The 22,839-nt window shown below is 39.2% G+C and overlaps 1 protein-coding gene across 1 annotated transcript in view; it reads right to left on the bottom strand.

The window, feature by feature from the left end:
* Positions 1-22,522, bottom strand: part of CFAP70 (cilia and flagella associated protein 70) — an 89,379-nt gene extending 66,857 nt beyond the window's left edge. The window contains exons 1-6 of the mRNA XM_060034799.1: positions 22,402-22,522; positions 20,698-20,800; positions 19,359-19,545; positions 2,958-3,056; positions 2,706-2,785; positions 1,329-1,508 (exon numbers count right to left, since the gene is read on the bottom strand). Coding sequence (XP_059890782.1) covers positions 1,329-1,508; positions 2,706-2,785; positions 2,958-3,056; positions 19,359-19,545; positions 20,698-20,760 — 609 coding nt within the window. The 5' untranslated portion in view covers positions 20,761-20,800; positions 22,402-22,522. The remainder of the gene's footprint in view (positions 1-1,328; positions 1,509-2,705; positions 2,786-2,957; positions 3,057-19,358; positions 19,546-20,697; positions 20,801-22,401) is intronic.
* Between the last annotated feature and the right edge of the window lie 317 nt (positions 22,523-22,839).

The raw sequence follows: 22,839 nt of genomic DNA, 5'->3' as shown, positions 1-22,839 counted from the left end.
ACTTGGGCTTCCCTGGTGGCACAGCGGTTGAGAGTCTGCCTGCCGATGCAGGGGACACGGGTTTGTGCCCCGGTCCGGAAAGATCCCACATGCTGCGGATCGGCTGGGCCCGTGCGCCATGGCTGCTGAGCCTGCGCGTCTGGAGCCTGTGCTCCGCAACGGGAGAGGCCACAACAGTGAGAGGCCCACATACCGCAAAAAAAAAAAAAAAAAAAAAAGATACTAACCAGAGTAAAAACGGCAACCAATAGAATGGGAGAAAATATTTGCAAATCACATATCTAATAAGGGAGTAATAGCTAAAATATAGAAAGAACTCCTAAAACTCCAACAACAAAATGACAAACAACCCAATTCAGAAATGGGTGAAGGACTTGAATAGACATTTCCCCAAAGAAGATATACAAATGGCCAATAAGCACATGAAAAGATGCTCAACATCATTAGTCACCAGGGGGATGCAAATCAAAAACACAAGGAGATGCTACTTCACATCTATTAGGATAGCTATTATCAAAAAACAGAAAATAACAAGTGTTGGTATATGTGGAGAAATTGGAACCCTTGTGTACTGCAGGTGGGAATGTTAAATGGTGAAGGAGAATTGGAGATTTCTATACGAAAAATGTAAAATGGCAATAAAGCAGGTAAGAGTATTAACTAATTACATTTTTTTAGCAAGCAATTTGGAAATCTCAAGAGCCTCAAAAGACCCATACACAAGCATTCTATAGAAATATGGACTAAGAAAATAACCTGGAATTAAAAGAAAGTTTTGTATAATAAAGTACATTATATAAAATATATGCATAAAAGTAATCTGTGTAGAAATACTACATCCAGGGCTTCCCTGGTGGTGCAGTGGTTGACTGCAGGGGACACGGGTTCGTGCCCTGGTCCGGGAAGATCCCACATGCCGAGGAGCGGCTGAGCCCATGAGCCATGGCCGCTGAGCCTGCGCGTCCGGAGCCTGTGCTCCGCACTGGGAGGGGCCACAACAGTGAGAGGCCCGCGTACCGCAAAAAAAAAAAAAAAAAGAAATACTACATCTAAAATTGTCAGATTTTAAATGTGTTATATATTTTCCATCATAAATATGTATGTATTGATATAAATTATATGTAGTATATATATATATACATGTATATAACATGTAAACTATAAATATTAACATGCATGTATAAAACAGAAGCAAACTTTATGCTTTTGAGCCTAAAATAAATCTCAGCCATTAACAGAGCCTGCTTTGAATGAAATCTTAGAAGGTGAGGAAGAGATGACCATATGAGTGTTTAAATCTCTATAAATATCTTGCTGTAAGTCTTTACCTCTCCAGCTGATGGAACTTGCAGACCAACCATGAAGTTCTGCAGCAGCCCCATTGGAATGAAGGATTCAGGCACAGAGTAGGCAGCCTCCAATGTGACCTTCAGGAGATTGCCTCCTGAGATCTGGGCTGTGGTCAATAAGGGCTCCGCCACAAATACTTTAACTTCAAGACTGCACTGCTGTATAAGAATAAAATTACGCAGACATTTGAAAATGCTAGAGGCCTCCCTTTTTTCACATTATCTCATTTGAACCTCACATCATTGCTCAAGGTAAGAAGGTCAGGTTTAATTATTTCCATACAGAGGATTCAAATAGCGTTTTTAAGGTCCCATGAGTTAGAGATAAATCCAAGAAGAGAACCTTATCCCTAAGCTAGAGCCCTTCCCTTCTCTTCTTCTATAAGATCTAAGGGAAATCAACAGTACATAGACTGGGACACTGGACCAAGGAAGGCAGATAGAGCCCAGATATCTACCTCTTTCCAGCACAAATCACATGGAATGACAGAAGGATATTAAATGATTATCTTTATATCCAATAAAACAATAATGCTACAATAGCCCTGGAAAACAAGAAATGCCATCACTGGACTACACATTTTTAGGAATCATTGAAAGACAGAAAGCAAATTAAATCAGATCTACCAAAAAAACCTAGAAGAAACCAATCACATCCTAAAATAAGAGGAGAGAATCACAGCAGATGTAGGAGTGGATTGTGGCAGCTCGAAGGTCAGAATCAACAAGAATCAGGAAGGGGCTTACATCAACAGTTAAGTAAGGAACTGCATTCAGAATAGTTGGGGCAGTTGGGTCTTACTTGTGCAAAACTGAAGACAGCTGTGGTATCTGCTGAGAGTGAGTGTACTTGCACAAGAGTGGCAAAAGCAGTGCCCCAAGAAGCTACTGATCCCAGGAGGAACTGGGAAACAAAGTCCAGGACACAAACCAGTAACACAGCCTACCAATTCATGCTTCCCCTCCTCCAATGACCAGAGGCAGGCTACCATGCCAGAAAGTGTGTTAGATGCATTCATATACTATTTAATTTAATTCAACAGGTCATAGTTAAAGAGGCATTTCCATGGTTAAGCCTTCCCTGCATCTACCCCTGGGCAAAGTAACAGATACCTACTCTGTGTCCATATGCCCCAACCCACCATTTAATCACACTGGTCATAACCTCTGATGTGTAGATTATGAACTCCTAAAGTAGGAGTTTCCTTATTCATCTTTGTTTCCCAGAACCTAGCACTATGTGTGCCTGTGAAAAGAAGGTGCCTGATGAATTGGACTCAGCTAAATTTAACCTTAAGAGCAGACAGGCTTGACTGAATATCAGGCTGATATGTTAAGAGTTAAAACTCTAATTACCTTAATACCTGATCGAAGAGCTTCCAAGGGCGAGCCTGGCACAGGGTGCAATGGGACCATCGTTTCAAACGAACTCTCTCCTGCGAAAAGAAGGCCAAGTCAAGCCAAAGAAGGAAGGGTTAGGCAGAAATAACTGTGCTCATCTTTCAGTGAATCCCTCAAACTCACTGAGGCTGATTTTTGCACTTCTCTGGAACTAAGTTTTATGAGAAATAAGTTTATTTCTGCTTTTGAGCAAATCACACATCTGACCTTCCAGTAAAGGAAGAAGGTCCACCACAGCTTGACCAAGAATCATGGTCTTCTCCTCTTTCTGTTTCTTTTCCTTTGGTAAAACTTCAGTCATCGTTACTAGAAAAATCAAAACAAAGAAAATGAGAACATGTCTAGCTCACACATCAGATAACCAAGGTGCAACAAACAAATCATTGTCAGAGAAATTCAAGTTAAGAGAAATGAAACTTGAGAAGGCACCATTATTAGTGACTTCCAGTGGAAGATACTGGACCTCCTCAGTGACTTATTAATCTTTTTGCATGCAAATTATTTTTAAAAAGGATTTTTACATCATAATCATGTACACACATATGTATAAACTTACTGATACATATGATTATAACAAAGTTTCATGTAATATTCATCCTTAGCTCAAAATCCTTAGGTATTTTCTATTCTATTTCATGTATAAGAAATTACTGGTCATGACTCCCTCAATCAATTTTAGGAAAGACTAAAAATCATCATCTGGGACTTCCCTGGTGGTGCAGTGGTTAAGAATCCGCATGCCAATGCAGGGGACACGGGTTCGAGCTCTGGTCCGGGAAGATCCCATATGCCGCAGAGCAACTAAGCCCATGTGCCACAACCACTGAGGCTGCACTCTAGAGCCTGTGAGCCACAACTACTGAGCCCGCATGACACAACTACCGAAGCCTGAGCGTCTAGAGCCTGTACTCTCCAACAAGAGAAGCCACCACAACACGAAGCCCGTGCACCACAACTAAGAGTAGCCCCCGCTCGTCACAACTAGAGAAAGCCCACGTGCAGCAATGAAGACTTAGTGCAGCCAAAAATAAATAAATAAATAAATTTTAAAAATAAAATAAAATAAAGAAGGAACCTGAAAGTCCCTTTTTCCTTTTTTTAAAAAATATTTATTTATTTGGATGCATTGGGTCTTCGTTGCGGCACGCAATATCTTCATTGTGGCGTGGGGGCTTCTCTCTAGCTGTGGCACGTGGTCTCTAGAGTGTGTGGACTCAGTTGTTGCAGCACACGGGCTTAGCTGCCCCGTGGCATGTGGGATCTTAGTTCCCGACCAGGGAATAAACCCATGTCCCCTGCATTGGAAGGATTCTTAACCACTGGACCACCAGGGAAGTCCCCAGTCCCTATGTTTATTTGTTTTAATTCCATGATTTCTTATGGTACCTACTTACATGGTTTAACTTTGTACACATTTTTATCCACGTAGAATTTATTTTGGTGTAATTCTGAGATATTAGTTACATCTTTTTCCAGAGAGCTACCCAGGTGTCCTTACACCATTGATTACATAGACCACCTTTTTCCCTACTGATGTGAAATGTCATCTTAATCAGATGCTAACTTACCAGAAGTACTGGTGACGATCTCTGGACCTGCTAGTCTGTCCTAATAATCTGTAAGTCTCTGCATGCACAAACACCTCATTGTTTTATTATGGTCTTACACTATGTTTTACTCTCGTGTAGGATTAATAATCCCTCATTAACTTTTTCAGAAATTCCTGATTATTCTTACTTTAAAAACTTTTTTCTGGGCACTTCCCTGGTGGTGCAGTGGTTAAGAATCCTCCTGCCAGTGCAGGGGACATGGGTTCGATCCCTGGTCCGGGAAGATACCACATGCCACAGAGCAATTAAGCCTGTGTGCCACAACTACTGAGCCTGCGCTCTACAGCCTGTGTGCCACAACTACTGAAACCCGTTTGCCTAGAGCCCATGCCCCGCAACAAGAGAAGCCACTGCAATGAGAAGGACGCACACCGCAGCAAAGACTAGCCCCCGCTCGCAGCAATTAGAGAAAGCCCATGTGCAGCAATGAGAACCCAATGCAGCCAAAAATAAATAAAATATAAATTAAAAAAAAAACTTCTTTCTGTAAGCATTCTATAATTAAAAAAATAATGTTGGCAGATTTACAGAGATCATGTTAAACTTATAGGTAAACTGAGGGAGAATGACATCTTTGTTATGTTGAGCATTCCTGTTTAATATGGTATGCCTTTCCTTTTGTTCCACCTCATACCTCTCAACAGCATTTTCTTTGAATCAGGATCCAAATAAGGTCCACACATTGTGATTAGCTGGTGTCTCTTAAGTCTCCTTCACTCTACTGATGTGTTTTCCATTTCTTTAGGTTTTCTAAATTGTCCATTTTATCAAAGTTTTCATGAGTAATGGCAGAATATTCTTTTTTATGTCTTTTTAAAATTGTTTTAAAATACACATTACATAAAGTTGATCATCCTAACCATTTTTAAGTATCAGTCCAGTGGTACTAAGTATATTCACATTTTTGTGCCACCATCACAGCTATCCATCTCCATAACTCTTCACCTTCTAAAACAGAAATTTTATACCTGTTCAACAATAACTCCCCATTTTCCCCTCCCCCTGGAAATCACCAGGATACTTTCTATCCCTATGCATTTGACTACTCTAGGTACCTCATATAAGTGAAATCATACAGTACTTGTCTTTTCATGACTGGCTTATTTCACTTAACATAATGTTCTCAAAGTTCATCCACGGTATAGCATATGTCACACTTTCCTTCCTTTCACAGCTGAACAACATTCTACTGTACGTATATACCACATTTTGCTTATCCATTCATCTGTCAATGGACATGTGGATTGCTTCCACATTTTACCTTTTGTGAATAATGCTCCTATGAACATAAGTGTACATATATCTCTTTGAGACCCTTTCAATTCTTTTGTATATATTGCCAGAAGTGAAATCGCTGGATCATACGGTCATTCTATTCTTAATTTTTTGAGGAACCACCAGTTCCTACAGTAACCACACCATTTTACAGTCCCACCAAAAGTACACAATGGTTCCGATGTGTCTACATCCTTGCCAACACTTGTTTTCTGTTTCTTTGACAGAAGCCATCTTAATGGGTATGAGATTGTATCTCGTATTTTTGGTTAGCATTTCCCTAATTAGTGATGTTGACTATTTTTTCATGTGTTTACTGGCCATTTGTAGATCATCTTTGGAAAAAAGTCTATTCAAATCCTTTTCCCATTTTTGAATTAGGTTGTTTGGGGTATTTTTGGTATTGAATTTTAGGAGTTCTCTATATATTCTGGATATTAACCCCCTATCAGATATATGATTTGTAAATATTTTCTCACATTCTGTGGGTTGTCTTTATACTCTGTGGATAGTGTCTTTTGATGCCCCAAAGTTTTAAATTTTGATGAAGTTCAATTTGTCCATTTTTGTATTTTGTTACCTGTGCCTTTGCTATCCTATCCAAGAGTCAATGAGAAATCTAATATGATGAAGTTTTGACCTATGTTTTTTTCTAAGTGCTTTATTGTTTTAGAACTTACATTTAGGTCCTTGATCCATTTTTGCATTAAGTTTTGAATGTGGTGTTAGGTAAGAGTACAACTTCATTCTTTTGCATGTGGATATCCAGTTTTCCTAGCACTACTAGTTGAAAAGACTCACCCTCCCTATTGAATGGTCTTGGCATCCTTGTCAAAAATCATTTGACCATATATGTTAGGGTTTATTCCTCAGCTCTCTATTCTATTCCACTGTTCTGTATGTCTCTGTTTCTGTCAATATCACCCTGTTTTGATTACTGTAGCTTTGTAGTAGGTTTTGAAAACAAAGTATGAGACCCCCAACTTTGTTCTTTTTTAAGACTGTTTTGGATATTTGGGGTCTCTTAAGATTTCATATGAATTATAGAAAGGGTTTTTTTTTTATTTCTGCAAAAAAAATGTCTTTGGAATTTTTATAGGGATTGCACTGAATCTGTAGATCACTTGGAGAAGTGCTAACATTTTAACAATATTAAATCTTCCGATCCATGAACATGTGATATGTTTCAATTTATTTGTGTCATCTTTAATTTCCTTCAGCAATGTTTTGTAGTTTTATATTTATGTAGATATATCTTTCTCTATTCTTTTACTTTTTACCTTACCATATGGTTATATTTTGAGTTTCTTGTATATAGTGTATTTCTTTATCGAATTTGTAATCTCTGTGTCTTGATTATATTTAATGTAATTATTAATATATTAGGGCTTAAGTCTGCTGGGTTTTGTTTGGCCCCTCTTTTTCATTTCTCTGTTTTCTTTTCTCAGCCTTTCTCTGGATTACCTGAGCATTCTTTAGAATTCCATTTTTATTTATCTATAATACTTTTGAATATATCTCTTTGTATAGATGTTCTAGTCATTGCTATAGGTATTGCATTATATATATACTATTTATTACAATCTACTGATGTCATCATTTCACTAGTTTGAATGAAGTATAGAAACCTTACCTCCCTTTATGTCCCCTTGCCCTCCCTGTTTATAATTGCCAAAAATACTTTCTCAATATACAGAACCACATCAGATAGTGTTATACTTTGTTTCAAGTGTGAAACACAATTTAGAAAACTCAAGGAGAAGGAAAGCTTATTTTATCTGTCCAAATTTTTGCTTACCATATTCTTTCTTCTTTCCTGATGTTTCTAGGTTCTTTCTTTTATCATTCCCTTTCTGTTCAGAGAACTTCCTTCAACCATTCTTTTAGGGTAGGTCTTCTGGTGACAAATTCTTAGTTTTCTTTCATTTGAGAATATCTTGATTTCCACTTCATATCTTTTATTTAGGTATTCCATTCTAGGTGAGCAGTTCTTTTACCACTTTGTAAATATTGTTCCATTTCCTTTGGGCCTCCATGTTTTCTGATGAGAAACTGATACCATTGTAGTTGTTTTCTCCTGCTTTCAATTTTTTTTTTCTGTGTCTTCAGTTTTCAGAAGTTTTACTATGGTGTTCCTTAGTACAGATTTCTTTTGGGTTTGTCCTGTTGGGACTTTGCTCAGCTTCCTGAATCTGTAGGTTTATGTCTCTAGCCAAATTTGGGGAGTTTTCAGGCTTAACTTCTTTGAATATTTTTCGAGTCTCACTCTCTTTCTTCTCTCCTTCTGATACTCCAATAACACTGTTAAATCTTTTGGCATAGTCCCACAGGGCTCTGAAGTTCTGTTCATATTCTTTTAGTCTATTTCTTCTACATTACTCAGATTGAGTAATTTCTATTGTTCTATCTTCCAGTTCACTGATTCTTTCCCCTTTTTCCTCCATTCTGCTGTTGAGCCCATTCACTGAGCTTTTCATAGCAGTTAATATATTTTTCAGTTCTAAAATTTCTACTAGATTCTTCTTTATATCTTCTATTTCTTACTGAGACTTTCTATTTCCCCTATGAGTCTATCTATTGTTTTTTCATTTGTTTCCAACATGTTTACAATTGCTCATTGAAGCATTTTTATCATGGCTTCTTTAAAATCTTTGTCTAATAATGCTAACATATCTATCATCTTGGTGTTACCATCTACTGATTATTTGTTTAATTCAGTTTGAGATCTTCTAGTTCTTAGTATAATGAGTGATTTTCAAATGAAACCTGGAATTTTTATATTATGCTATGAAACTCTGAATCATACTTAAACCTTCTTTTTTGCTGGCATTTTTTGACACCGCTCCTACACAGGAAGGGGAGAGGCAATGCCTCATTATTTTCAGGTGGAGATAGAAGTCTAGGTTCCCCACTCAATCTCCATTAATACCTGAGTGGGGCAGCTCCTCCGTACTGCTGAGGGAAAATGGGGGTTCTGATTCCTTACTTGTTCTCTACTGATACTATAGTGGGTGTAGATGCATTACCACTAGGTGATGGTGAGTTTTGATTTTACACTAGACCCCGTTTGACACACGCCAGTGGGGAGTGGAGGAGCACCTCATTACTGCCAGATTGGGGCAGAAGCCCTGGCTCCCTGTGTGGTCTCCATTAAAACCACATGTTAAAAAAAAAAAAAAAAAAAAAAAAACCACATGTTGAGGGAATTCCTTGGCAGTCCAGTGGTTAGGACTTGTTGCTTTCACTGCCTGGGCACAGGTTCAATCCCCGGTCAGGGAACTAAGATCCCACAAGCTGCGTGGCATGGCCAAAGGGAAAATAACAAAAAACAAAAAACACATGTTGAGAGAGGGGGGTCATTACCATAGAGCACAAAAGTCCTGGCTTCCTACTTGGTCTTCTCTGACACCACTCAAGTAGGGTGTTGAGGCATGTTATTTCAGCTTTGTGCGTGTGTAAGCCTAGGTTCCCCACTTGGCTTGGGTATGGGTGGGGCCACAGTTTTTTTTTCTGGGCATTTGACTGGAGTAGAGCAGTTTCTGTCTAAATGTTTTCTGTCATGCTAGGCTGCCCCCTTTCCTGGTCTTTTGATTAGAGAGAGCACTTTTGTTGGTGGTTGGTTGGTTTGATCTGTACCCATTTTTGTTTCCAGGCTGCTGGCTTCTTCAGCATACAGTTTGGGATAGATGAGGCGAAAAGAAAACCCAAGGAACTCATACTGTCTTTCCTCAAGTCTCATTTCTTTCTTCTCTCTACCTTTCAGAGTCTGTTATATAAATAATGTCCAGGGTTTATAGCTCTGAGAGGAATAGAGGAAAGTGTATCTAGTCCATCTTCTTGGAGGCAGAAGTTCTGTTTAAAATTCTTCTTGATGGGCTTCCCTGGTGGCACAGTGGTTGAGAGTCCACCTGACGATGCAGGGGACACGGGTTTGTGCCCCAGTCCAGGAAGATCCCACATGCCCCGGAGCGGCTAGACCCATGAGCCATGACCACTGAGCCTGCGCGTCCGGAGCCTGTGCTCAGCAATGGGAGAGGCCACAACAGTGAGAGGCCCGCGTACAGCAAAAAAAAAAAAAAAAAAATCTTCTTGATTTCTAATGACTGTACTTAAGATTACAAATGTATCTCTAAGCACTACGTTAGCTATATCCCACAGTTTTGGTATTTGGTGTTTTACTGTTGACTTGATTCTAACTGCTTTGCAGTTTTTATTATGATTTCTTCTTTGTCTCATGAATTATTCATAATTTTTGCTATATATTTATTATTTATTTTTTTGACTGTTGTATTTTGGTCAGAAAGCTTTGTCTGTATGCTATTGATTCTTTGGTATATGGCAGGACTTGCTTTGTGGCCTGGTAAGTGGCCAGCTTTTATTATACAAATGTTCCTTGCATGTTTTAAGAAAATACATATTATTTAATGATCAACATAACTCTATGATTACTAATTCTTAGAGAAATTTTTTTTGTCTACCCAGCACCTAGACAGATATGATGGTGAGTGAACTTTTTTTCTAGTCCAATCTTTTTGAGAGTCTCAGCTTACGACGAGGTAGGTGGTCTCACTCTCAACTTCCCATCTACAGCAGCCCAAGTCTCTGTCTCTGTAAGAGCATTAAAATCCAAGCCCCTGGGTTTTAGAATACTGCCCTCTCCCTCCACACCACCACACACCAACGGTAGCTGTTCAAGAGTTCCAGGTTTCAGTTTCTGTTTTGTTTCTGGAACAAAGGAACTACCATTTCTTTCTCACGAGTTCAGTGACATGCTTAAAATAAGGGTCCAGTATTGCCTTTCCTATCCAGTATGCTAGGGAAGAAGGCAATTGAGATACAACTATTACTTGGGGTGACAGAGAAGCACAGAAGAAAGAAGAAAGAAGTAGAAGAGAGTGGGTGGGATAAAAGAGTGCAGGTCAGATGGATGCCTCCGTGGTTGACTGATTCCCACCTATGCCAGAGCTAGGAATCACTGCTCTTGAACTGTGTTTCCCAGTAATCACCTGAGACATTTTTTTCCCAAGGTACAGCTACCTAGGCTCTTCCCATGGCAATTGTGAATTTAGTGGTATGGGGTTGGACCCTGAAGATTATTTTCTCCCAGATTACTTTCTCTCAGGTGACTGTTATGGAAAGAAAGGTCTGGAAAGCATTGCTCTAGAATACTGTATAGATTCTCAGGTCCACCTCTCCGGGTTTGGGATCTTGGAATCTGTGGGTTTTCGCAGGCACCTTAGGAGATGTGCCACTAAAAAATAACAAAAACAAAAAATAACAAGTATGGGTCATCAATCGGATCAAGATTGCAGAGGAATAGGATGGGGAGCTCACCTTCTGCCACAAATACATCAAAAATACATCTACATGTGGAATGATTCTCACAGAACATCTACTGAATGCTGGCAGAAGACCTCAGACTTCCAAAAGGGCAAGAAAATCTCCACATAACTTGGAGAACAAAAGAAAAGAGAAAAAAAAAAAGAGAGAAAGGAATCAGGATGGGACCTGCGCCCCCAGGAGGGAGCTGTGAAAGAGGGAAAGTTTCCACACGTTGGGAAGTCACCTCACTGGTGGGGAGATCAGCCAGAACAGAGGGGGAGCTTTAGAGCCTCAGAGGAGAGTGCAGCAACCGGATTTGCAGAGGGCAAAGCAGAGAGAAACCTGCACAGATGGTTGGTGTCACCACCCGGCACTCGCCAGCCTGATACGCTTGTCCACTGAGGTGAGCGGGGGCTGGGTGCTGGGGCTCAGGCTTTGGAGGTCGGACCAGGGGAGAGGACTGGGGTTGGCTGCGTGCAGACAGCCTGAGGGGGCTAGGGTGTGGTGTGCCTCAATCAAGGGAGTACAGGAAGAAGCCTGGGCCCACGAGAGAGGCAAGACGCCATTGTTGGGGGTGCGAGAGGAGAGAGGCGGGACCTCCATAGGAGTTTCTTTCTCCACACACACTCTCAGGTGGCAAGGCACTGCCTACCTGAGCTCCAGGGGCAGGTACGAGCCGCCACTGCCATCTCGGACTCCAGAGGTGGGCGCAGACTGCTGCCACTACCAAGGGTCCCACAACTGGGCATCAACCGCTGCCCCAACCGCTGCCTTCCTGGGAGTGTGCTCGGGCTGCGCACCCGCACACCCACTATCAAGGGGATAACGGCCAGCACAAACTGTGGAAAGAGACAGCAAGCATCCAAACCAAAAACAGCCCTCGTGCCAAAAATATATTTAACCCACACAAGCTATGCAGGGACATTCCCACATATAAATAGCCCTCCAAGACGAGAGTAGATAACCATTTCTCCTAAACTCACAGAGTAAGAGAAATATAAGCAAAATGAAGAAGCAGTTAAATTGCTTCTTTGACTCCCAGTTAAAAGACCAAGAGAATTCCCCAGAAGAAACAAACAAGGAAACAGACCTCTTCAGTCTAAGACACCGAGTTCAAAAAGGTAATGAAAATACTGAAAGTATTAAGAAAGGCTATTGGCAGAAACGCAGATTACGGTAAAAACGAACTAGAAATTACGAGGAGGAGCCAAGAAAAATTAGAAAATTCATTTGCCAAGACAAAAGCTGAGCTAAAGGCAATGAATAGCAGAATGAATAATGCACAAGAAAGAATAAGGGATCTGGAAGATAGAATAATGGAAATTACCCAATCAAAACAGCAGAGAGAAAACCAAATGAAAAAAAAAAAGAAAGCAATATAAGAGACCTATGGGATAATATAAAGAATGCCTATCTATGCATAATAGGTATTCCAGAAGGAGAAGAAAGAGAAAATGGTATTGAAAATGTATTTGAAGAAATTATGGCTGAAAAAATCCCAAATCTAAAGAAGGAAACAGATATCTAGATACAAGCAGCACAGAGGGTCCGAAACAAGATGAACCCAAACCGACCTACACCAAGACATATTCTAATAAAAATGGCAAAAGTTAAAGATAAAGAGAGCATTCTAAAGGCAGCAAGAGAAAAACAAATAGTTAATTACAAGGGAACTCCCATAAGGCTATCAGCTGATTTCTCTACAGAAACGCTGCAGGTCAGAAGAGAGTGGCAAAATATATTCAAAGTTTTGAAAGGGAAAAATCTGCAACCTAGAATACTCTACCCAGCAAGATTATCATTCAGAATAGGAGGGGAAATAAAGAATTTCTCAGACAAGCAAAAACTAAAAGAATACAGCAATACTAAACCTATCCTAAAAGAAATATTGAAAGGTCTTCCCTAAATAGAAAAGAAACAAGAAGATATAGGAAGGAGGAAATCACAGTTTACAGTTGGAAAGTAAATCACTTAAATTAGTCAGTATACAGATCAAAAAGAAAAAAAAAACTTATTTGTGAAAGTGATGATAAACACAAGGAACAGAAAAAGGATAAACATGAAGATGTAAAAAAGGACATCAAAATCCTAAAATGTGGGAAAGGAGGGTAAGAAAATGTAGATTCTTTTTTTTAGAATGTGTTTGAACCTATATGACTATCAGTCTAAAGCAAGCAGATATAGGAAGAGGTTACCATACTTGAAAAGCAGGGCAACCACAAATCAAAAATATACAATAGATTACTAAACCCAAAAAGAAGAGAACACAAGCATAAAATAAAAGGAAATCATCAAACCACAAAAAGAAAAACTGAAAGAAAGAGAAAGGAACAAAAAAGAAACATAGAATCAACTGGAAAACAAGGTTTAAAATGGCAATAAAGGACTTCCCTGGTGGCACAGTGGTTAAGAGTCCGCAGCCAATGCAGGGGACATGGGTTCGAGCCCTGGTCCAGGAAGATCCCACATGCCGCGGAGCAACTAAGCCCATGCGCCACAACAGCTGAGCCTGCGTTCTAGAGCCTTTAAGCCACAACTACTGAGCCGACATGCCACCACTACTGAAGCCTGCAAGCCTACAGTCTGTGCTCTGCAACAAGAGAAGGCACCGCAATGAGAAGCCTGCGCACTGCAACAAAGAGTAGCCCCCACTCGCCACAACTAGAGAAAGCCTGTGCCCAGCAACGAAGACCCAACACAGCCAAAAATAAATAAATAAATTTATTTTTTTAAATGGCAATAAATACATATGTATCAATAATTACCTTAAATGTCAATGGACTGAATGCTCCAATCAAAAGACAAAGAGTGGCAGACTGGATTAAAAAAACAAGAGCCTACAATATGCTGCCTACAAGAGACACACCTTAGGGCAAAGGACACACACAGGTTGAAAGTGAGGGGATGGAAAAAGATGTTTCATGCAAACAGAAATGACAAGAAAACAGGAGCTGAAATATTCATATCAGACAAAATAGATTTTAAAATAAAGGCCATAAAGAAAGATAAAGAAGGATATTATATAATGGTAAAAGGATGAATACAAGAAGAGGATTTTACACTCGTCAACATATATGCACCTAATCCATTCACGATAAAAACTCTTACCAAAGTAGGTATACAGGGAATATATCTCAACATAATAAAAGCCATTATGACAAACCCACAGCCAATATAATACTCAACGGTGAAAAGCTGAAAGACTTCCCATTAAAATTTGGAACAAGACAAGGATGCCCACTCTTACTACTTCTATTCAACATAGTATTGGAAGTCCTAGCCACAGCAATCAGACAAGAAAAAGGAATAAAAGGTATCCAAATTGGAAGGGAAGAGGTAAAACTGTCCCTATATGCAGATGACATGATACTATATATAGAAAACCCTAAGAACTCCACGCAAAAACTACTAGATCTAATAAATTCAGCAAAGCAGCAAGATACAAGATAAACATTCAGAAATCAGCTGCATTTCTTTACACTAACAATGAAATATCAGAAAGGGAATGTAAAAAAACAATACCTTTGGGAATTCCCTGGTGGTCCAGTGGTTAGGACTCCATGCTCTCACTACAGAGGGCCTGGTTTCAATCCATCCATGGTTGGGGAACTAAAATCCCACAAGCCGCTTGGTGCGGCCAAAAAAGAAAAAAAAAAAAAAAAAAAAAAGCTTTTTAAAATCGCACCAAAAAAATAATACCTAGGAATAAACTGACCAAAGAGGTGAAAGACTTATATGCTGAGAACTATAAAACATTAATAGAGGAAATTAAAGATGATTCAAAGAAACAGATATCCCATGCTCTTGGACTGGAAGAATTAATAGTTAAAATGGCAATACTACCCAAAGCAATCTACAGATTTAATGCAATCCCTATCAAATTACCCATGACATTTTTCACAGAACTAGAACAAATGATCCAAAAATTTATATGGAACCATAAAAGACCCAGAATTGCCAAAGCAATACTAAGGAAAAAAACAAAGTAGGAGGCATAACTCTATCAGACTTCAGACAATACCACAAAGCTACAGTAACCAAAACAGCATGGTATTGGTACAAAAAACAGACATACACATCAATGGAACAGAATAGAGAGCCCAGAAATAAACCCACACACGTATGGTCAATTAATCTTCGACAAAGGAGGCAAGAATATACAATGGGAAAAAGAAAGTCTCTTCAGCAAGTCGTGCTGGGAAAGTTAAGACAGCTGCATGTAAATCAATGAAGTTATAACACATACTCACAGCAGCACAAAAATAAATTCAAAACGCCTTAAAGACTTAAACATAAGACAAGACACCATAAAACTCCTATAAGAAAGCATAGGCAAAACATTCTCTGACATAAATTGTACCAATGTTTTCTTTGGTCAGTCTCCCAAGGGAATAGAAATAAGAACAAAAACAAAGAAATGGGACCTAATCACTCTTACAAGCTTTTGCATAGCAAAGGAAACCATTAAAAAAAGAGAGAGAGAGACTTCCCTGGTGGTCCAGTGGTTAAGAATCCACCTTCCAATGCAGGGGATGTCGGTTCAATCCCTGGTTGGGGAACTAAGATCCCACATGCTGGGGGACAACTAAGCCCGTGTGTCGCAACTACTGAGCACACGAGCCACAATTAGAGAGAAGCCCGTGCACCACAACGAAAGAGCTACATGCTGCAACAGAGATCCTGTGTACCGCAACTAAGACCTGACACAGCCAAAAATTAAATAAATAAATAAATAAAGATTGGGACTTCCCTGGTGGCACAGTGGTTAAGAATCCACCTGCCAATGCAGGGGATAAGGGTTCAAGCCCTGGTCTGGGAAGATCCCACATGCCGCGGAGCAACCAAGCCTGTGCACCACAACTACTGAGCCTGCGCTCTAGAGCCCATGAGCCAGAACTACTGAGCCCATGCGCCTAGAGCCCATACTCTGCAACAAGAGAAGCCACAGCAATGAGAAGCCTGCGCACCGCAACAAAGAGTAGCCCCCGCTCACCACAACTAGAGAAAGCCCATGTGCAGCAACAAAGGCCCAACACAGCCAAAAATAAATAAATAAATATTTTTTTAAAAAATTAAAATAAATAAATAAATATTAAGAAAAGAAAAAGGAAAAAAAAGAAAAGACAACCTACAGAATGAGAGAAAAGATTTGCAAATGATGCAACCAACAAGGGCTTAATCTCCAAAATATACAGCCAGCTCATACAACTGAACAACAAAAAAGCAAACAACCCAATAGAAAAATGGGCAGAAGACCTTAATAAACATTTCTCCAAAGACATACAGATGGTCAGTAGGCACATGAAAAGATGCTCAACATCACTAATTATTAGAGAAATACAAATCAAAACTACAATGAGGTATCACCTCACACCAGTCAAAATGGCCATCGTCAAAAGTCTACAAATAACAAATACTGGAGAGGGTGTGGAGAAAAGGGAACCCTCCCAAACTGTTGGTGGGAATGTAACTTGGTGCAGCCACTATGGAAAACAGTATGGAGATTCCTCATAAAACTAAAAATAGAACTACCATATGACCCAGCAATCCCACTACTGGGCATATACCCTGAGAAAACCGAAATTCAAAAAGAGTCATGTACCAAAATGTTCATCGCAGCTCTATTTACAATAGCCCGGAGATGGAAACAACCTAAGTGCCCATCATCAGATGAATGGATAAAGAAGATGTGGCACATATATACAATGGAATATTACTCAGCCATAAAAAGTAACGAAATTGAGCTATTTGTAATGAGGTGGATAGACCTAGAGTCTGTCATACACAGTGAAGTAAGTCAGAACGAAAAAGACAAATACAGTATGCTAACACATATATATGGAATTTAAGAAAAAAAAAATGTCATGAAGAACCTAGGGGTAAGGCAGGAATAAAGACGCAGACCTCCTAGAGAACGGACTTGAGGTTATGGGGAGGGGGAAGGGTGAGCTGTGACGGGGCGAGAGAGAGTCATGGACATATACACACTAACAAACGTAGTAAGGTAGATAACTAGAGGGAAGCAGCCGCATGGCACGGGGATATTGGCTCGGTGCTCTGTGACAGCCTGGAGGGGTGGGATAGGGAGGGTGGGAGGGAGGGAGACGCAAGAGGGAAGAGATATGGGAACATATGTATATGTATAACTGATTCACTTTGTTGTAAAGCAGAAACTAACACACCATTGTAAAGTAATTATACCCCAATAAAGATGTTAAAAAAAAAAAAAAAAAAAAAAAAGTCTACAAATAACAAATACTGGAGAGGGTGTGGAGAAAAGGGAACCCTCCCAAACTGTTGGTGGGAATGTAACTTGGTGCAGCCACTATGGAAAACAGTATGGCGATTCCTCATAAAACTAAAAATAGAACTACCATATGATCCAGCAATCCCACTCCTGGGCATATACCCGGACAAAACTATAATTCAAAAAGATACATGAACCCCTATGTTAATAGCAGCACTATTCACAATAGCCAAGACATGGAAACAACCTAAATGTCCATCAACATATGAATGGATAAAGAAGATATGGTACACATATACAATGGAATACTTCTCAGACATAAAAAAGAATGAAATAATGCCATTTGCAGCAACATGGATGTAACCAGAGATTATCATACTAAGTAAAGTAAGTCAGAAAGAGAAAGACAAATACCATATGATATCACTTATATGTAGAATCTAAAATATGGCAGAAAAAAAAGTGGATATATGTGTATGTATAACTGACTCACTTTGCTGTACAGCAGAAACTAACACAAGATTGTAAACCAATCATACTCCAATAAAATAATTTTTTTAATTAAAAAAAAGTCCTCATAAGTCAAATTACAGTATATCTTAATGTGAACATTCAAAATGACAATTCTAATTTAAACATATCTCGAGGTTACTAATGTTAATAGTAAAAAGACAAAACAAAACAAAAATAAATAAATAAAATATGGCACAAATGAACCTATCTACAAAACAGAAACAGATTCACAGATATAGAGAACAGACTTGTGCTTGCCAAGGTGGAGGGGTGAGGGAGAGGGATGGACTGGGAGTTTAGGGTTAGTAGGTGCAAACTATCAGATTTAAAATGGATAAACAACAAGGTTCTACTGTATAGCACAAGGAACTATATCCAATCCCCTGGGATAAACCGTAATGGAAAAGAATATTAAAAAAGAATGTATGTATGTGTATAACTGAGCCACTTTGCTGTACAGCAGAAATTAGCACAACACTGTAAATCAACTATACTTCAATAAAAAATAAATTAAATAAATAAAGTTTTAAAAACCACACTACCAAAAAATAAAAAAGAGTATGGGTTAAAACAAACAAAAAAGACTTAGCCTAGAATACAGGTTTAGGAACAAAGTATTTCAGAGATAATATTATGTAGTTAGAAACTGTAAAAGTGTGAATACGGAAACTATCCATCTATTTATCCATTCATTCATTCATTCAACAAACATTTTTTGAGCCCCTTTCTATCCCAGATATTTCTAAGCACTAGAAATTCTGAAATAAATAAGATACAGCCCTGATTTCAAAAAGTGTCTCCTCTAACAAGGGAGGCGAATTAATAATTGCTATACAGTTTGGTGAATATACAGAAGTACAGATATGGCTGCCAGGTAAAATACAAGATGCCAAATTAAATTTGAATTTCAGATAAACAACAAATCATTTTTTTAGTGTAAGTATGTCCCAAATTTGGTTTTTGGGTTTTTTGTCTCTTTGTTTTGCTTTTTTCCCCTAAATCTGGCAACCTTAAATATAGGAATACAAAGGAAAAGCTCACAAATCAGCTTAGGAGACGAAGGCTGCAAATTTCAGTTATATGTCTATTCATATACACCCATGGATTGAATTGAGCATTATCTACATTCTTACTTGTTTGACTGTTAATAAGAATTGATTAGTTACTAAAAAGTTATTAAATAATATTTTTAGGGAAATTAAAATGAGTTGTACACATGAATAGATCAAATTATCTATATATGATTGGTCTTGTTTCAAACTGGGGGCTGTTTTTTTCATAAAAGAGCATGTTTGCTTCATGTTATTGCTTATTGTTCTTCAAAATTGTATAAATATTCTTTTTTTTTGATCATATGTATGTTTTACTATCAGCTGCTGGAAAAAATAAAGTCAATTTGGAAAATAAAAAAAAATTTTTTTTTAAAGTTCAGTTATGTGTCAAAAGGTCTTCAATACAAACTGATTAAAATTAGTAGGTCATGGTGACAGCTGCCAGAACCAGGTGGGACTCAAAGTATACTGTGTTATTCCCAGATTAAAAAGGTAAGGTGTGTTCATCTGTCCCTACAACAGCTACTAAATATCTCAGAATATCCTGATCACTCATGTAATTAACATATTTAGAATCCCAAGCACTTACAGAACACAGGTTTGTGGGCGAGGTCATGTAAAGTGACTCCTCCTTCAGGATTGAACTCAAAACTGCAAGTGAAGTTGTATTTTGCAGTTCCTTCTGGAGAAACAGCAATTTTTGCAGAGTCTCCCAGAACCACCTGATTGAATTCTGCACGGATAAAGGTAACTGGAGTATCTCCTTTAAAACCTTTCTGTTGACAGAAAAATACTTTACAATTATATTCAAATAGAGAATTTTCCTACATATCTGGCAACCCATTTTGACTTTATATAGCATTTTGCACGTTTTCCTAACAAGCTATGTTACAAATACAAACGGGGGAAGTAGAAAGTCATTAAACAAATCTAGTTGTAGCTAAATGCAACATTCTATTTAAAGGCCGTTAAGTTGGAAGCTTTGAAAAATAACAGTAATTGTGTTTATATGATTATATAATTGTGGAAGATTTGAAAAAGTGAGGAAAGCACATAGGAAGACATTACCTGTAATAATATATTTTCTAGTGTTTTGCTGTGTGTGTGTGTATATATATATATATATATATATATATATGCACACACATTTATATATACATTTTTATATATACCCTTTAAAAGAAAGTAGAGGTCATTTATTACATCCTGTTTTGGAATAAGCTTTTTGACTTCATAATACTGAATGAATTTTTTTTTTTTTTTTTTTGCGGTACAAGGGCCTCTAACTGTTGTGGCCTCTCCCGTTGAGGAGCACAGGCTCCGGATGCGCAGGCTCAGCGGCCATGGCTCACAGGCCCAGCCGCTCCGCGGCATGTGGGATCTTCCCAGACCGGGGCACGAACCCGTGTCCCCTGAATCGGCAGGCGGACTCTCAACCACTGCGCCACCAGGGAAGCCCCTGAATGAATATTTTGACGTTTCATTATTCTTGTAAATTTTAATACTTATATCATATTGTAGTTTTATTATTTAAATTCATCAAATGAAATTAATCACAAGAGAAGTTCTGGAGGAATTCAGATCCTTTTCAGGAGAAAGGAACTGCTGTCTAGGAAAATGAAAACCAGTTGTTTCACCCCCATTAAATTTAGTATTCAAATTGCCAGATATTTTACACATTAATATGACTTGCTGATTATAGACTAACAATAAGGAACACTGAGAAGGAAGTGCCATTGCTATGTAAAGCCAGGAGGTTTGGTGGTACAGAATAATGCAGAACTCCATGCCTCCTGCTAATGTTCCCAACACATCTTCCCCAAGCCACAACTGGATGACTGACAGGGAGACCTGAGCCCAGAGACAAAAGTACATTCAAGGAGAATGAATAAACTAAGGACTTCCAGGATTCCCAAAAATAACTTTACCAAGTCATATCCATCTGTCACAGTGATCTGCACGGGTCTGCCTGTTGATGACACCTGCTCCATATCAGCACCTGGGCAAAGTCTCTCTGGTCTTCTTTGATCTCTGTGAACATAATGAACGAACCTGTCCCCTTATATACCATAGTTGTACAAGTATCCACATTATATCATAACCAATACCAGGGGAGAACCTAGAGAAATGCCCTAGTCCAGCACTGTTTTGTGCACTTTCCAACCTTTGTTGCCAGATAGGCAGTGCCTTAGGGACCTGGTCACAAGGATGACTCTGCTGGTTAGTGCTAAAAAGATTCTTATACATGTAACTAACCCATTAAGCACAAATTATCACAAGGCAAAGAGGGTAGGAATGCCATCACCCCACCTCCCATCCCTCACCTCCTTCAAAGTGTTTTTTGGTAGCTTTTTTTTCTTTGTGATGTGCAAAACTCCCCTCAAGCGTTACTTAACCTCTCAGTTTTAGAAAAATATATTTTGATAACAAGAAAGAGGCAGCCCCACAGAATGTTAGTCCACTGGAAAAAGTCCTGATGTATGTCTTATTTAATCAAAGGTATTTTCAAATTATTTTACAACACTAAGGATACAACTTCAAAAATAAATTGGATATATGTTAAGGAAAAAAAAAAGGTCATGTTTTCTGACTCAATTCAAAGTGGAACTTAATGCAATTCAAATATTTACATCGGCTATACTATGCTAAGTGTGTCTAGGACTGGTGGTAGAAAAAAGAAAGAGATATCTTGCTGTCTCCAAGCTTTATAAGTATTCTGCATCTTTCTAGCGACTCCCTCATTTTCCCTGTTACCTACAAGTCTCAGATCACTTGTTCAACGTTATGTCTCCAGGCTCATTCAGGGCCTAAGTGGCCCTGACAACTTTCTTATCAAGTTTACATTTGAAATGATCTTTTACATTAGTCTCCTTTCCTTTTCAATAGTAGCATGTGAATTACGCCTTCACTAGCCTGACCCTGGACAAATGCTTAACTTCTCTGAGCCTCAGTCTCACCTTCTATAAAACAGATAACATAACTTCTGACCTGTTTCACATTTGTTGCGAATATCCACTAAAACAGTAAAACTGCTTAACCTATGAAGCACCGCACAAATGGTGTTATTAATAAGCACTACGTTTCTTGAATGCTTAATTACTTCTTTAGAGACAAGTAATCTATCATACATTTCTGCAGTCCCTGAATGTCTGGCACCATGCCTTGCCCGCAAGAGGCATTAGCAGCATATCTGTTGAACAACGAGTGCAAGAAATCTGGCTAGTTAAAAGTTATGGTCAAGGCAGTTAAGTGGGGGCTCCTGTTGCCGCTGACAAGGCACGCATTTCTTGTCATCTGCTCAGAAGAAGGGGAAAAGTCAGATTAGAAAATGGTTAGATGCACAACACTGTAAATCAACTATACTCCAATAAAATTTTTTTAGTTTAAAAAATTAGAAAAACAAAAAATAGCTTAAACAAACAAACCCCAAAAAACAAAAAGAAAGAAATCGTTTAGGTGAAGGAGATGATGTGACTGGGAGTGGTCTGGGGACAGGAGCGCAGTCTGCGCTTACTGTAGGGGAATCTCGGCGCAAAGTGGGAAGTGGGGTCTCAGTCTGGCTTATGGGTGGGAGGCCTGGGCTTGGCGAGAGCGTCCGCGCCTAGCGGGGTCGGTGGCGTTCGAGTCTGTACCGGAGTACAGTAGTGCAGGGATGCGGTGTGTGCGTTTCAGCCTGGCCGAAGCTTAGGGAGAAGAAACTGAGGTAACACGGTGTGGCCGCAGGACCGGGGTGGGGAGGCCGGGAAGAGACAGTTTTCTAAGGAGTAAGAGCAGACTTACCTGACTTAGCCGCAGAGGTGTGGTTTTTTTTTGCAACTATAGCAACCAATTACATCTCGCGAGAAATTTGTCTCCACAATCACCGCAAGTTTAACCCAAGACTCGCGATAACATTGTCCGGGAGGGAAAGGGGGACGGGGCGCAAGGTGAGTTTCTGCGCCTGAGTTCCGGAAACCGTGCTCCTCAGCGACAGCCTCTGTATTTGCGGTCACTTGTGTTTTCGCCGATGCCACTTTCCCTTGGCATAAGTGTTGGCTAAGTACAAAGATTTCCACCTCTCGAGTTTGCTT

The sequence above is a fragment of the Delphinus delphis genome, chromosome 16, assembly GCF_949987515.2.
Source record: "Delphinus delphis chromosome 16, mDelDel1.2, whole genome shotgun sequence".
NCBI lineage: Eukaryota > Metazoa > Chordata > Mammalia > Artiodactyla > Delphinidae > Delphinus > Delphinus delphis.
The sequence above is the reverse complement of the archived record's forward strand: the minus strand, read 5'-3'. Positions and strand labels throughout refer to the sequence as shown.